Here is a 16,472-nt window from a genome sequence, read left to right on the forward strand (position 1 = left end):
CCATGAAGTTTGAGGAAAGATTCCAGAGAGAAAAGCAGACAGCTTCTCTTGAAACTCTTTCCCACACATCCTTTAGTAAGTCTTCTAGAGTTTCAGACTGAAAATAGTCACCTCATCCACTATGTTGATTGCCCAGTTCTCATGGGCAGACCATCACTTAGAATTCTTTGTGATAGCCAGGCGTTGGTAGTGCATGCTTTTAATCCCAGCACTCGGGAGGTAGAGGCAGGAGGATCTCTGTGAGTTCGAGGCCAGCCTGTTCTACAGAGCAAGTTCCAGGACAGCCTCCAAAAACAATACAGAGAAACCCTGTCTCCAAAAACCACAAACAAATAAACGAACAAAAGAAGTCTTTGTGACAATAAAAAAAAAAAAACTCAGTCTAGTTTTATTCTCCACTGATATTCCAGGTACAATGTCAGCTTGGTGGGGGGTAGGATGTTAAGTTATGGGCTTTCAAGAATGAATATTTTGATTTTTAAAAGGGGAGAGAGGCTGGGCAGTGGTGGCTCACACCTTTAATCCCAGCACTCGGGAGGCAGAGGCAGGTAGATCTATGTCAGTTTCAGGCCAGCCTGGTCTACAGAGCAAGTTCTAGGACAGCTCCAAAGCTGCACAAAGAAACCCTGCCTCGGGAAAACAAACAAACAAACAAACAAACAAAAAACCAAGGAGGGTAGGGGTAGGGGAGAACTGCATTCTGGGAATAAAATTCAGCTGTGTAACAATATTCAGATTAGCCCCAACTGTGTAATAAACAAGCCTCACTTTTCTTAACTTGTTCTCACCTGAGGGGAGTCGCACCTGTCCTCCTAGCTTGCTCTTCTCCAGACTGTCATCAGGGGCTCCTGCTTGCCACTCAGAACTCACTGTGTCATCTCAAAGGCCTTCCCTGGTCATGTTGATATACCCAGCCACACTGCAGCCAGGGGCTGGAGACAGAGTGCTTCCCTAGCATGCTCTCCAGTACCAGAAAAACAAGTACCCATCAGGAAAACAGAAAGAGTGCTCCTGGGAGGAAAACCGGGTTGGGATGGCGAAATTCTACAATGTACTAAAGACCGGTAAGAAACATTGAATCTCCAGGAACATTCCACTTCAGTGGTCAGAGACTTAGAAATCTAAAAGGAGGTATCCGAGCTTTCCTGGGGGAGGAGAATATTTTAGTGAGGTGTAGGTCAATGGAGGACAAGTGTTGTCCCCCACCATGAGAAGCCATTGAATTGGGAAAGATCATTTTATGACCATAAAATAAGTAAAGCATAAGGAGAGCGAAGACACAGTAAGTATTAATCATCACTGGAGCAGTTTGACAGGATAAGGGATCCTTTTTGTGAGACCTAGTTATTTCTCTCAAGAGAAATGTGCGGGGTAACAACAGAAAAAAACTGAACAAGCTGTAAGGGGAGAGTTCTTAAGCTGAGGTGAATTGAACCTCCTCCACGCTGAAATCCGAAATGAAATGCAATTTTATGTGTGGCTGGGGATGGGGACTTTATTTTCCAAAAGATCACGATCCAAATGTTAGTAACCACTGCCAAAGATGAGGTGGGACCCACAGAAGGGTTAATTTTTAGAGAGGAAATGGAAAACCCTCCTACCGTCCTAAGGAAACGCTGTGAATTTGGAAAACTTTGCGATTGCGTCATCATCTCATTAAAATAGGTTGTAAAAGCTGAGCTTGAAACTGGGGAAGCGTGTGCAAACACGCCGCAGTGAAGCGGAGCCCGAAGAAGCCGGCAGCGCCAGCGGAAAGGGCCCGCGCTCCTAAGCAGAGGCTTTGAGGCTCTAGAGTCGCTCAGTGGCTGCTTCTGTTCAATGTGGTGGCCCCGTGGTGGTCCCAAGGACTAGACGCCACGGGTCCTCAAGATCCAGCTAAGCAGACTCTTATCACAAGTCAGTCTTCACAGCCTGAGTCAGCGAGCCTGCTCGGGGAGAGGACGCTCAAGTTTCTCAGGGTCGGGACAAGCCGATCTCAGAAGCACCCGCAGCTGCACCGCTGCGCTCGGGGATGCGGTTCCAAGACCCCGACCACCTGTCGCCGCCTCTGAATCATCCCGTTCGCCATCCCCATTCCCAGCGCAGAGCCCACCCACTACAGGGCTCACGAGGCGGCTTTGGGTGGGAGGTCCCAGCCCAGCGACCGCAGGCTCGCAGCCGCCCTCCCCTAGCGGCCGGTCGGGCCGTGCCAGGGGACGCGGGGTCCTGGCCGACTCCGCCCCCGCCTGAGATCCCGCGGGAACAGTGGGAGCCGCGCTACCCGACACTCGGGGCACGCCGGAGCACGAGTCGTAACGGCAACCGGCAGCGGTTTGACCTTGAAGGCCTGGCACCGCCCCCTCTCCCCGGCGATCCGGGGAGCCACGCACGCCGCCCCGCGGAGCCCGGCCGCAACCCGGAGCCGAGTCCCTATCCTCCCGGCGCTTCTCTCCATAGCCAATGGAAGCCCGAAGCGGCCTGGGCCAATGGCCGCCGCCAAAGTAGCCAGAGCGGTTGAGCCTATCAAAGTTGAGCTTTACGTTTCTCCCGCCCCCGAGACGCCAGGGGCGGGCCGATCGGCTAAGTCCGCCAATCAGTGGCCAATAAACAAGAAGCTTCCAAGATCAAAGGGGAAGGGGCGGAACCTACGTGAGGAATGACAAGCTGTCTGGCGAATACCACAGATAGAATTTCGCTCCGTAAAATGGGGGTGGGGACACGTTAAGGTCTGCACCAATGGCTGTCTGGGGGGCGTGCCCGCGGGGCCAAGCGGGAGCCGGAGGCCCCGGGCTCTCTGGGCCGCGCCTGAGGCGGACGCAACGGGGTCAGGGGGCGGCGGCAGTAGTGGCGGCGGCAGCGGCGCGGGTGGGCGCCGCGGCTGGCCGGAGTGGATGGAGTTGGAAGGGCGGAGTGCAGGCGGTGTGGCGGGAGGACCAGCTGCTGGGCCCGGGCGGAGCCCCGGGGAGTCGGCGCTGCTGGACGGGTGGCTGCAGCGGGGCGTGGGCCGGGGGGCCGGCGGCGGGGAGGCGGGGGCTTGTCAGCCCCCAGTACGGCAGGATCCGGAGTCCGGCCCGGAGTACGAGGCGCTGCCGGCTGGAGCCACTGTCACCACGCACATGGTGGCGGGCGCCGTGGCAGGGATCCTGGAGCACTGCGTGATGTACCCGGTCGACTGCGTCAAGGTGAGACCTGGACCGGGCTGCGAACCCGACCTGGGGCGGACCCGATCCTGAGCCTTGTTTAGAGCCAGAATCCTGACTGAGATCCAGAGCCGATGGGTTCCTTCCTGGCGCCTACCTCTACGCATGATTTGAACCGATACTCCGTGCAAGCAAAGTTGAGCTCAGTCAGGAAACCAGGACTTATTTCTAACGGTCAGTGAGATCTGAATCGAGACTCGGAGCAAAAATCTTGTCAGCCAAAGACCCGATCCCGTCTGGGACTAAGCAGGAATGGGGTGGGATGGGGGAATCCCGAAATGCAGGTAAGTCTACAACTCGTATAAGGTAAAGCCAGCTGGCGTGAAATCAGACCGTGAACTCGATCTGATGACTTGGCTTCAGATGTGCTTCGGGTCGGTGCTTTTACAAGCTCCTTGCTGAGTGTTCCCTTAAAAGTGACGGGGCAGGAACCGGAATCTGGGATCTCTCAGCTAGATAAAAGTACGTATTCAATCTTAACCCGTGAGTGGTTGAAAGCCGTTCAGTCCAATGTGAGAGCTCCAGACTGAAATGGAAATGGGAACAGGTTTCGGTTTCTCTGTGAAGCAAGATCTATTTCCCATCTATTTCCTGAACGTAAAAATTGCGCTGGGTTAAGACCGTGTGATCGCATCAGCCCCTACACAACAGGGCTGAAACTGTTAGTCTGTGTCTTTGGGCACCTGAATTTGACAAAAGGGAAACGTCTAGAAGGGAAGTGCGATGATATAAGAAAGTAGATGTAAGCTCGGGGAAAACAGGATGAGATTGTCAGGGTATGGTCATTGTTGAACCTTAAACCAATTGCTCCCACAACCAAGCAGGATGGTAATGGACACACAGGTCCGAAGAAGTCTGGGTGAAGATGGAAACGTAGTTTTCCTTGCTGTTCTTATACTTTGGTAGCGGTGCCAGCTGCTAAAGGTGACGTCTAAACTGAGGGGGAAGTAACTTCGAGGGGATTGTCGAAATGACTGATGAGAACAGTTCTTTCTTGACACCAATTAATGTAGACAGTACTCTGTCAGTTCCTTGATGGATGTTTTCTCAGATGAGGAGAGGATCAGCTTTGGCCCTGCAAAATCAGTTTCTTCTACTTGCTTCTGGTTTCAGTACTATTTTACAATTCATTAATACAGTGGATGAGGAAATGGGGAAAGTGCCCCTGAAGCTTTGTGAATGGCATTGGTTGTAGTGAGGAAATGGAGAAAGTGCTCCTTCAGCCTTGTGAATGAAGTAGTGCCTCAGCACATTACAGGGTAACTCCTGACAAGAGCCATATCCACTGAAATATGTGGTTAAGTGCACCTGACTGAGGTAAACTTTAGCATTTTAAATGTCTTTTGTCAACAGAGAGAATTAGACCATGAACTGATTTGCAGCTTGTTAATTGTGTAGGTGCTTTATCTAGACAACTTGCTGTGTCTTCCCTTCAAAGAAATAATAAAGCATGTATGAGAAATATAACTAGTGAAATAATAATTGTAGAATAATCATAGAAATAAGTGGTTCAGACATTTATGAAATAGACTGTAGGTTGAATGTCTTGAGTTAATGAATGCTACTAACATTTTACTAATATATTCAAAAGTTAGTAAAATCTAGCTGCAGAGTAACCTCTCCCCTTTGTTTTTCCAGGCAGGGTTTCTCTGTGTAGCTTTGGAGCCTGTCCTGAATCTGTAGACCAGGCTGGTCTCTAACTCACTGCCCAGCAACCTCTTTCTCTTCACTACAAATACAGCACAGAGTATCGGGTGCAGTGTTTCAGGATAAGTATTAGATGGAAAACAGATCAGAGAAAGCAATGAAAATTATTTAATGGGATGGAAAATGCATTGTTATAATATGACCACCTTTAAAATATTATTACTGGGATTGGGGAGATGACTAGCACCCACATAAAAATCTAGGCATGATGGTGCACATCTGTAACCCCAGTGTTGGGAAGGTAGAGACAGGCAGATCCTTGGAGCTCACCAAATAGCCAGTGTAGCCAAATCCATGAGTTCCAGGTTGTAAGAGACCCTGTCTCAAAAGATAATAAGGTGGCTTAGTGTGGTGGCACATGTCTTTAATTCCAGCACTCAGGAGGCAGATCTGTGAGTTCAGGCCAACGTGGTTGTGGGATTCCTGCAACAAGACTGTCTCAATAAATAAACAAGGTGGAAAGTGGTTGAGGAAGATATCCAAGATAGATCTGCCCCCACCCCCACATACATACTTACACATATCCACATAAACTTTTACGGTGCCACACAGAAAGGGAAGAAAGAAGGGGTTAATACTACCTATCAGTTTGACAGTTGTGTTATATTACAAAATATCTGGAGACTGCCTCCTTACTCTATAATGCTTTGGTTGTAAACATTTTTATAAATTTCCATGTTAGAGATGCTTCTGGAGCTGGGCAGTGTGGCCTATGTCTTTAATCCCAGTGCTAGGGAGGCAGAGGCAGGAGAAGAGGCTAGCCTAGTCTACAGAGCAAGTTACAGGACAGTCAAGGCTACACAGAGAAACCATGTCTTGAAAACCAATAAAGAAATTCCTCTAGAATATCCTTAATGGGGGCAAATCTTTGTCCTATAACAAGATTCAACAGAGACCACCCAGAGTCGAATATGGCACATTAGACTGGGCCTTACTGCTTGCTCTCCAAACACAAGGAAGGGCTGGCAAGCAAATCCCTCATTTACTTCTAAGGCCTATAAATTGAGGGACACAGAAGGGATTTCCAAAGGTGTGTTGCATAACCAGTAAGTTATGTCTGGCCTACCAAGGTTAACTATTTTGATTAATAGTTCCTAATCACTTGAATATGTTTTAGGATTTGCATTTTTTAAAGACTTGACAGTACAGTATTTCAGTCTTACCTCTAAACCCTGCACTAAAGAAATGGTTATTTGATTTGAAGGACAAATGCCTAAGAGTCTTCAAAATGCAAAGACTTATCTTAGAAGAATCATTTCTCCTTGCTCTTAATGCTGGGAATTAAATGATGAGAAGGTAGCCTGCTGTGAGTTAGTGTCCCACCGTTTAATGTTTTTGTGCAGGTGTGCTTGAAACTCAATCCTTTTTCATAGAATGGACTTCCTGGTTCATTTGCCCCCTGGTGGTTTTTCCATGGATGGTGAAGAGGAAAAGCAGCCCAACCAGCCCCTAAGACTTGACTGGAGACAGGTGTCGGTGTTGGAGTCTAAAGGGACACCACAGTGTTTGCAAATGAATGCTGACATTGTGTCTTGGCATTCAGGCCTGTGTATCCCTAGGCACTTATCAGGGTCATGCTGACTTAAAATATCCTTGGGAAGGACCATGGGAAGTCAGCATAGCCTTGCTAGGCCATGGTTATCAAGCCTGCTATTTCCATAATCTTAATAGGGAGCTTTGGAAATTCAGATAAATCACAGTTTCCTTTTCTAGACCTCAGAGGCAAGTGGCAGACTTTGTAGGGACAGGCTCTGAAACCCAGAACAGCAGCAGAACCGCTCTGAATCTTCTGGCTGCATCCCCTGTTCGAGGGACCATCTGGGGCTCTGCAGTGGCAAAGCAGGTATCTTGTTGTAGTACTTTGCAAAAGGAAGGAGCAGAGAAGAGAGAAACCTTTCTTGAACTGTGGGTGTAAAGGGTTATCTCTGTACATTCACCAGTGAAAGGTTAGGAAATGTAATCTCTGACTTGTATTTTATTTTCTCACACCTCATAACGATAACTAAGTAATCAGTACATGCCAGATGTTCTTGCATTCCCAGCACCGTGTAAAGTGCTTAACACCACTATCATTATTTCATAGATGAAGAAAGGCTTGGCGAGCAGTTAGGTAACTTGTCAAAGGTCACAGAGTCTAAGTGGCAAAGAGTCGTGATTTGAATTCAGTCTGTGACTCATCAATTTTCCTTATAGTTTCCCAAAAGTAGGTTTCAAGAACCAAGCCAGCTAAAGAATGACAGTAGAGTTCACCTGTGAATGTATAACCTTGAGAGTGGCATCTGAATGTGCAGTGTAAATTACTATAGACCAGAAAAATCCCACAGTAAGCATGCACTAGCTTTAGAATCAAGTCAGAGTCATTGGTGGCTGAGGACTGATTAGTTGTCCATATGAGTGATTTATACCATGCTGCCATGACCTGTCAATTCTTGGAACAAATATTTTGACAAATATATTTTAGGATCATGTTTTAATAATCAGAACCCTTACATTTATGCAAATTATAGTTTTTACATGCCTTGTTTTTTTTTAAATTCACATAACATGGCAGTTTTCTTTTTCTGTGATGACTTTTTAGGTTATTTTATTTACGTGTTTGAGTGCTTTACCTGCATATATGTCTGAGCACCACGTGAGTGCCTGGTGCGCGTGGAGATGAGAAGGACATTGGGGTCGTTGGAACTGCGGTTACGGATGGTTGTGAGCTGCCTGCCATGTCAGTGCTGGGAATTGAACCCGTTCCCTCTGCAGGAACAAGCACTGTTAATTGCTGGGCCATCTTCCAGCCCTGCATGATACTCATGATGGGAGAAGTTGAGTGACATAGCCAAGATTGAGCACATCTGGCAGAGCTGGCTCTCAGACCAGGCTTCCTGACTCAGACTTTACCAAAGCACCGAACTCCTCCACTCTTTTAAAACATTATTTATTTGTTTGCATTTTATGTACATTGGTGTTCTGCCCACATGTATGTCTGTGTGAAGTTATCAGATCCCCTAGAACAGGAGTTACAGTTTGTGAGCTGCCATGTGGTTGCTGGGAATTGAACCTGGGTCCTCTGGAAGAACAGCCAGTGCTCTTAACCGCTGAGCCATCTCTCCAGCCACCCCTCCCCCCTTTTTTTCTTCTTTTTGCAGACAGGGTTTCTCTGGGTTGCCTTGGCTGTCCAGGAACTCACTCAGTGGACCAGGCTGGCCTCCAACTCACAGATATCCACCTGCCTCCGCCTCCCAAGTGCTGGGATTAAAGATATGCGCCACCACCACCTGGCTGACTTAGCTTTTCTTCAGGGTTAGGTAGTGGTCATATGTTCTTAGAAATTTCATCATTCTGCAGAAAGGAGATTTATTGTCTCAAATATATGGGCATCCATATTTGTTTCTGTGTTCAGATGATTTTCTGCCTGGGTTCTCTGTATAGGGATGCACTGTCATTGAATTAGATTTTGATGTGTTTGAAGTGTTGGGAGTAACTTCCGCGTAGTTTAGTTTCCTCTTGGGGATGGAGAGTTCTCTGAGGCCCAGATTTCATCACTGGTTGCCAAATGTGCCCTTGACTCCAGCAGAACACTGGTTTCTGAATCTTCTTGTACAAGACTGGTTTCAAGCAGACTCCTGGAAGTATGTGTTGTTAAACCACCAGGTCCAGATTAAAACCACACCCTTTAAGTAAAGCACATGTTGTATTTGGGTGGTTTTGAGAACTGGAAACTGAATGTCCATTGTGATACGGTGATATGTGATATTTCTGATTGAAAGGCCAGTAATTAACATTTTAAGCATGCCTTGTTTTGTTAGTAGCAGGCTGCAGAGAATAACTCCAGAGGAATGTGGATCGCTTGAGGCTAACCAGGACCTGTTCATCTGGTTAGTCTCTTCCATGCTCATTAGAAAAGCCCTTATTCTTGGATCCCAGTTGGCTAACTTGAATCGGGAAGACGCAGACTTTTAAATCTAAACTGAATCTAGTGATTGGCATGGAGCAGGAGTTTAAACTGTCGCTGGATATCAGCCGCCCACTGTCGACTTACCAGTGTACTTGTTATTTTCCGAGATAGTGTAGAAGTCTGTATGACAAGAGTCATAATTCACTCAGCAAACAAATCCGATAGGCTCCTGTGTACCAGTAGCCAGGCATTACTTTTAAACTATCAGGCCCCATGCTACCTTAGCTTTGAAATATGTTGGTAGACAAAGGATTTTTGTGAAAAGACATACCTCAAAGAAGGTCTGATGAGCTGGATTTCCAATTTTCTTTTAAAGGTTTATTTTATTATTTTTCAAATTGCATATAATACGTGTTTGTGTTGGGGGAGAGAGAGTATGTCCACATGGATTCCAGAAGAAGGTATTGGGTTCCCTGGAGCTGCAATTACAGTTATAAATCACCCAACACGGGTAACTGGAAACTGACTTTGGGTCCTCTGAAAGAGCAGTGTGCGTTTGTAACCACCGAGCCATGTCTTGTGTGTGTGTGTGATTGTGTGTGCGTGCAGTGTCTATAGCACACTTGTGGGGGTCAGAGGACCACTTGTGTTCTTCCCTTCAACCATGTGCATTCCAAGGTGAAACTCAGCTTGTCAGTGTTGGTAGCAAGTGACTTTTCTCACTGAGACATCCCACTGGCTCGGATTCCCAAATTTCGGTAAACTTTGTGGCTATTCCACAAGTGTTTACTACCCACATTTTCATCCCAGTCATTAATCTTCAAAAGGTTGTATTTTATAAAGACTGGTTTTATTTACCAAGGCCATTTTGAGGATCCAGTTGATTTATCTAAGTCTGAATGGTCCATCAGTTTTAAAGGTTAGTCTGGTCTCCCCATCTCCATAGTTTGGGGCCAGGCTCTCTCCCAGGAGTGGCATCTGTTGGGAATGCTATTTCTATCAAGACTTTAACATGCAGACCCAGCTGCCAAAGCCAAATGATCTGAAAAGATACCAAAGGGTGATCCACTCTCCGAGTTGGCAGGGTATTGTGTGGTCAGGAAGTCAGGCCATAGATTATCTTTAGGAATAAAGCACCAAGTGTGTTGTAGACAGTAAATACTTGAATTTAAAGGTTTATTTTTATATTTCATTATGTGTATGTGCCTGTGTGGGGTTATGTGCATGTGAGTGTAGGTAACCAGAGAGGCCAGAAAAGGGGGTTAGATCCCCTGGAGCTGGAGTTACAGGTGATGCGAACCACCCAACATGGGAACTGAACTCAGGCCCTCTGCAGGAGTAATACATACTCTTAACTGCTGCACCATCTAGCCAGCTCTGATCTCTAAACTGAGCCTTAGTTTCTTAAAGTGAAAAAACCACTTTGTGGATCTCATGCTTGGTATTTATCGATGGGGCAGTGGCTCATTTTGGAGTTTCAGGATGTTGCCAAGAGGCAGTGTTCTCAGGGCGTTCTGCTTTCTGACTGTGGATGAGTAGAGGAAGAGAGGTCCCAGGCTTGGAAAGATGTCACAGATCTGGGAAGAAGTAAGAGCTGGATGCAAAGTGTCTCTCCCATGGGCTTGCCTGTGTCCAGGGTCCTTGTGATGGGGCGGACAAGAAGTTGCAATCACTGATTTTGCCTTTTTTGCTGTAATTTCAGACCCGGATGCAGAGTCTACAGCCTGACCCAGCTGCCCGCTATCGAAACGTGTTGGAGGCTCTCTGGAGAATTATCAGAACAGAGGGCCTGTGGAGGCCCATGCGGGGGCTGAATGTCACAGCAACAGGCGCGGGGCCTGCCCACGCCCTCTATTTTGCCTGCTACGAAAAGTTAAAAAAGACATTGAGTGATGTAATCCACCCAGGGGGCAATAGCCATATTGCCAATGGTATTGAGCCTTCCTGTGCTGGTCCCCACTTTCCCAACTCTCTGGGCTTTGCTGCTGTCTGTGCTTCTCAGTCTCAGCATGGTTTGGAGCTGCAGCTCTGGGCTGGGGTAGGCCAGATTATAGGGAGGGACATCCTAAGCTGATGTGCTCGGACAGCGGGCTGCTTCAACCCCACTCCTCTTTGGGACACCTCAACAAAGGTCACAGTACCCTCCCTTACCTACCAGCTTGACTTTCATCTCCCTGGCATCAGCTTCTAATGCCTGGTAATGTGGAGAGACGCTGCACTACCCCCACTATGTATCTCTTGGTAGTTGGGTGGTGTCCTGCTTCTCAAGGCAGGGGTGGAGGTGAGCCAGCCACTCAAGGAAGAGCTAATGGAGCCCCGGCTCTTCACCTCGCCTTTTCGGGGTCCCACCTGGTCAAGGGCAGTTGGTGTCATTGAGGACATGACAGCGTTGACAAGTGAACGTGGGTGGGGTTAAGGGCCTGTTTGGAGAATCCAGATGTTTTAGAGGCTGGGTGGAAATAAGGGAAGAACTAGCAACCCCAGGTTGGAAGATTGCAAACTCGTTGAGTGTGGAGAGTGGGTGTAGTGGTTCAGGACCAAGAGAGGAGGTGTGGCTGGACTAATGGTAGGTAGGAAGCAGGTTAGAGTAGAAGGCCTGGCTGCCTGGCTCCAGGGTCCTGCAGTGGTGGCCGTTGCTGTGCCGGCTTCCTGCCAGGACGTAACTGCTTCCGTTTTAGAGTGCTGTTTGCTGAAGACATCTGGGACCTTCCGTCAGATGTGGAACGTGCAGCGATGGCCTTTTTCAGTTAGGGTGTCTTTCTGGGAGCAGGGGCTCGGGAGCAGTGGGTTCTGACTCTCATGCACCTCCTCACTGTTGTCCAGCCACTCACGTTTACCTGGGGCCTCGCCCTCTCGGCCTTACATGTGGCAGTTGCTTTCTCATTTGCAGGTGCAGCCGGATGTGTGGCAACATTACTTCATGATGCAGCCATGAATCCTGCAGAAGGTAAAGACTCCTTAGCCCATCCCTCTGGGCAGCTACATCTTCGTGCCTGGTTCTGTTTCTACCTTTCGAAGAAAACCATCGCACCATTTTTGTGGGGAACCCTCGCGTTTACCTTGGCATTCCACTAGAGGGCGCTCCCCCATATGCTCTGTACTTGAGAGGACTCTGGCGGAAGCAGCAGTCTTTGGGATTTAATTGATCTTTGAGGCTTTCCTGGAAAAATTATGGCTGTTGGCTTAGTCCATTTGATCTCTCTAATTTGTATAAAATTATTTTGTGTTTCTCAAAAAAGGTAGATTTTAACATTTTAAATTTTAAAGTATTGCATCTCTTACTGGAGTGTAGACAAACATGAAAGATTAAATTGTGTAGTTTAACCCTTTCTTTGCCACTAGGGTATTAGCTTTTTAGGTGGGGGGATTCTCCAAAATTGAGGTAATCACAAATGTGCGGGGCTGCTGTAGCTGCCACGTTCCTTCAGTTGAGTTTATTTGCATGTCTGTCCAGGCCGTGGGGTGGGAAGGGTGAAGTCAGCTGGAGGCGCTCAGAACTCCAAGCATGCGCTCTGCCTGATGGAGCGGGACTATTTAGAAACCGAGGCCAGCACTTTATAAATAAGAATTGTAGTTTCTTGGGAGCATTTATTTTTCCTCCCTTCTTGATATTTAGAGTTCATACCTGAGGGATGGAATTGCTGCTCAGTTCATTACGGTGTTCACAGCCACTGAGTCATCTGTTGTTGGGAAAGGTTAAAATAGTAGTACTAGACAGGTTGGGTTTTAATTTCATGGAGACTTTCATGGGTTACTAAACTGTAAATATACTGATTATTAATTACGTGGCTTTAAAGAAATCCTACTGGGGATGGGCTCATTTTTTTCTTCTTACTAACACTCTGGCTACCTTTCCCCCTTTAAGTAAGAGAAGCACAAGCTCTTAAGTTAGCAGGAAACTTACTCATTCTCTTTCTCTCTCGGTTCCATTGGCTGATCTCCTGAATCTGGATGCTCCGCACTGGCTGGTTGCTGTTCCCATTTTCCTCCTCTTGCTGCTCGATGGCACCCCTAGTGGTCAAGCAGAGGATGCAGATGTACAACTCGCCATACCACCGGGTGACAGACTGTGTACGGGCAGTGTGGCAAAATGAAGGGGCCGGGGCCTTTTACCGCAGCTACACGACCCAGCTGACCATGAATGTCCCCTTCCAAGCCATTCATTTCATGACCTATGAGTTCCTGCAGGAGCACTTTAACCCCCAGAGACGGTACAACCCCAGCTCCCACGTGCTCTCCGGAGCCTGTGCAGGAGCAGTAGCTGCCGCAGCCACAACCCCACTGGACGTTTGCAAAACACTGCTCAACACCCAGGAGTCCCTGGCTTTGAACTCAAATATTACAGGACACATTACAGGCATGGCTAGTGCCTTCAGGACGGTTTATCAAGTAGGCGGGGTGACTGCCTACTTCCGAGGGGTGCAGGCCAGAGTAATTTACCAGATCCCCTCCACAGCCATCGCATGGTCTGTGTATGAATTCTTCAAATACCTAATCACAAAGCGGCAAGAAGAGTGGAGGGCAGGCAAGTGAAGACAGGCCACTGTGTGGACCAGGGTCCGACAGCACTGCTGCCTCCTGCCCCTCCAGCGCGTTCTCTGTGTCCGGGCACGGTCCAGTTGCGAGTGGAGTTGGAAGAGAGGAAGAGAGCATTCTCCAGGTTCCAGTTGGCTAACACTAGTTCTTGCCAACATCTGTGCCACCATCGTCTTTCCTTCTGGGCCCTCCGTGAGTTCAGCAAAGCCCGCCGCAGTACCTCTGATGACCTACATCCTGGACCTGGCAACCTGCTCTAGATACAGAGGGATAAGCAGCGCATTCCCCCGGTTCCTAATTAAAAAGAAAAAAGTCTTTAAATGTTGTGTTGGGTTTGTTTTGCCAAGAGGGGCATGCAATGCTGTCAGCTGTTCCTGACTTAAGAGTAAGTCAAAGGATGGGTTTCGTAGGTCTGTTTTGTTTCTGCTGCCTTGAGATGGTTTAGAAGTCTAAGGCCCTGTTTCCCTTGTCCAAATAGTCAACAAAAGGAGTCCTCCAGATGCCAGGAACACTGGGCCTTTACCTGCCGCTCACACAGTAGGTGCACCTCGTTCCACCAGTGCCTTTAGTCACCAGCAGGGCACAGAAATGCCAATCTCTTGGCCCATTTCTAGGTTCTGCCTGAGCAGTGAAAGCTTACATGTGGACCTTTGTTTCCTAATGCAGTTGCACAATTAAAATCATTCATTGAAGCTGCAAGTCCTGAAGACTGTGACAAGACTTCACTTGACTTGTGATTTTTTTTTAATGTTTATTTTGTGATATTGGGGGTTGAACATGGCCTCATGAATGACAGACATGTGTTTCATCAACAGTGTACTTGGCCATTTTACCAGGTACTTGAGCATATATGATCTCATTTAGTTCTCACAAAATAGTGAAGTAGGCAGTGAAGTATCACCTCTGCTTTGACTGACAGGAGCTCAAAGAGGCTGTGATTTACCCAAGGCCTCACAAGTGCGAAGCAAGAGGCTGACCAGGATCATCTATCCCATGAGTGACTCTAACTGCAGACAGGAAATGAGTTGAGTAGCGTGGGCCACCGTTACTGAAGGGACTCGACCAGCTGTCCATGTGGACACTGGAGACTCAGCCGGGGCTTCTACTGGGTTGGGTGGGTCAGTATTAGCCAGCTCTTTGGTTCGTACCCATCATCTTTTCATTCGCCATAAGCAATGGAGTATCTCAGTCATCCCTGGCTGGGGTTAGAGATTCAATGATAAAGCAGTCTTAGCCTTCTAGGAGCTTATTGCCTGGAGAAATGATACGTAAGCAGACAATCAGGAGACAGATGACAAGAGAGTAGTTTAGAACACTCCTAGAGGATGTATGACTCCTAGTTTAGCCTGAGAGGACTGGAGTAGAAGCAGAAGAAATGACATCGAGTGACACCAGGACAGATCAGCTAAACAGACAAGGGAGGGGAGCTATTTGTGTCCAGAGCTTGGAGGTGGAGTAAGCAGTGCGGGCGGGAATGAAACTGGGTGAGGTTGTAGCTGGCAAGCGGAGCAAGGGCTGGAGCTTAAAATTTAGCGGTGCTCAGGGGTTCAGAGTTTATCCTCAGGCAAAGTGAAGCATTACGGGGTTTAAATGAGGCGGGCACGGTCAGATTCAGCATTAGGCAGAGCACTTGGGCTCCTGGAGAAGGATTACAGGGAGCAAGACTGGACAGGCAGGCCGACAGCTGCACAGTGGTCTGCACCCAGACTGACAAGGAGCAGAAACCATGTTAGAGTTACAGGAGCGAGAGGATTTAGTTACGGAATAAATCTTGTCGTCCTTCACCTGACAGCTCTTCAAGCACCTATGGAGAATTGTGTCTGAATGCACTGGAAAACAACTGCCAGGCAAACACCAGGGCCCTGCTCTCTGCTTAGGCTGGCAGTCGCCTCTCCTGTCGGGAGGGAAGAAGAGAGTGTGTGGTAGCCAGTGGAACTGGGGTTGCTGTGGTCGCTGCAAGGCTATTTATTGCTGCAGAGGTCATGGCAGGCCATTACTGGGGAAAACATGATGAGTAGCTGCTTCCCAGCATGGACCAAGCCACAGAAACCAAGGAGCGGCTATCTGGACTTTGCGCTGCAGTCAGCTCTGTGGAAACACTGTTGGCCCAATAGCTGTCGTGCATTAGGCACAGTGACAGTAAGGCTCACTTTTCAAGACTGGCATGAGGGGGTGTCTTCTGAAGAAATGGTGGCCCTTGTAGACCCTCTCTACATGCTGTTTGAAAACAGACATTACAAAAGTGACCTTCCAGTTTCCAGTTGTGGTCTGGGTACTAGATAGAGGAGGATGATTCACTTGGCATTTGGGTGAGGTGGTAGGTTTAGGGGTTGGGGGGACACTCAACCACTAGAGAGAATAATGCGATAGGGCCAAGGTCTAAGATGCCAGTGACCAGATGCTCGGGTCATCTCTAGAGCTCAAGAGACCTCTGGGTATTTGGTGGCACAGAAGTCCCAGAGCCTTTTGAGTAAGTATGCTTACCCTGACCCACTCCAAGCAGCCAGTTTCAGCGTGCTGCTATACAGCAGGGAAAATGACAGAAATATACCACAGGGGCTGGAGAGATGGCTCAGAGGTTAAGAGCACTGGCTGCTCTTCCAGAGGTCCTGAGTTCAATTCCCAGCAACCACATGGTGGCTCACAACCATCTGTAATGAGATCTGATGCCTGCTTCTGACCTGCAGACATACATGCAGGTAGAATACTGTGTACATAATAAATCTTTTTTAAAAAATATGCCATAGCCGGGCGATGGTGGCACACGCCTTTAATCCCAGCACTCGGGAGGCAGAGGCAGGCGGATCTCTGTGAGTTCGAGGCTGGGCTGGACCGACAGCCTCCAAAACAATACAGAGAAACCCTGTTTCATAAAACCAAAAAGAAAAAATGCCATAACTTGGCTAGAGAAAAGCCTGAGTTGGAGAGACACGATGAGTGTGAATAAACAGTCTTGAGGTGACAAACGGTGCTACCACGATGTCATGTACTTGGTTTCACAGTGGCAGGGCACAAAAGGTAAGTATGGGTCAGTTGACAGAGAAAGGTGACTAGCAAATAAAAATGCTTCTGTAGCAGCAAAATCATGCTAATGTAGAATTTAGAAAGCAGATTAAAAAGGAGCTGCTCTGATCCTAGAGGACCATTTTTCTTGTGATGTTGAT

The 16,472-nt window shown here is 48.0% G+C and overlaps 1 protein-coding gene across 3 annotated transcripts; it reads left to right on the forward strand.

Moving 5' to 3' along the window:
* Positions 1-918: 918 nt before the first annotated feature.
* Slc25a28 (solute carrier family 25 member 28) lies at positions 919-13,629 on the forward strand. 3 transcript variants are annotated; one of them, XM_021235352.2, is made up of 4 exons: positions 919-1,064; positions 10,475-10,703; positions 11,663-11,719; positions 12,788-13,629. In XM_021235352.2, exons 2-4 carry the CDS (start codon positions 10,481-10,483, stop codon positions 13,303-13,305), a joined length of 798 nt encoding a protein of 265 aa, XP_021091011.1. In that variant the 5' UTR covers positions 919-1,064; positions 10,475-10,480; the 3' UTR covers positions 13,306-13,629. The 3 variants fall into 3 exon arrangements, with proteins under 3 accessions (XP_021091011.1, XP_005063622.1, XP_040600131.1); XM_005063565.4 differs by lacking the exon at positions 919-1,064 and adding an exon at positions 2,750-3,161; XM_040744197.1 differs by lacking the exons at positions 919-1,064; positions 10,475-10,703 and adding an exon at positions 10,710-10,969.
* The last annotated feature ends 2,843 nt before the right edge of the window (positions 13,630-16,472 follow it).

The sequence above is a fragment of the Mesocricetus auratus genome, unplaced genomic scaffold, assembly GCF_017639785.1.
Source record: "Mesocricetus auratus isolate SY011 unplaced genomic scaffold, BCM_Maur_2.0 Super-Scaffold_4256, whole genome shotgun sequence".
NCBI lineage: Eukaryota > Metazoa > Chordata > Mammalia > Rodentia > Cricetidae > Mesocricetus > Mesocricetus auratus.

What these genes read in the sequence shown, in the direction of transcription:
- Slc25a28 (XM_005063565.4), top strand. Translation starts at nt 2,871, where the DNA reads ATGGAGTTGGAAGGGCGGAGTGCAGGCGGTGTGGCGGGAGGACCAGCT. An exon ending in CAATAGCCATATTGCCAATG is followed by an intron (nt 10,704 to 11,662) that starts GTATTGAGCCTT and finishes TCTCATTTGCAG; the next exon opens with GTGCAGCCGGATGTGTGGCA. An exon ending in AGCCATGAATCCTGCAGAAG is followed by an intron (nt 11,720 to 12,787) that starts GTAAAGACTCCT and finishes TGGCACCCCTAG; the next exon opens with TGGTCAAGCAGAGGATGCAG.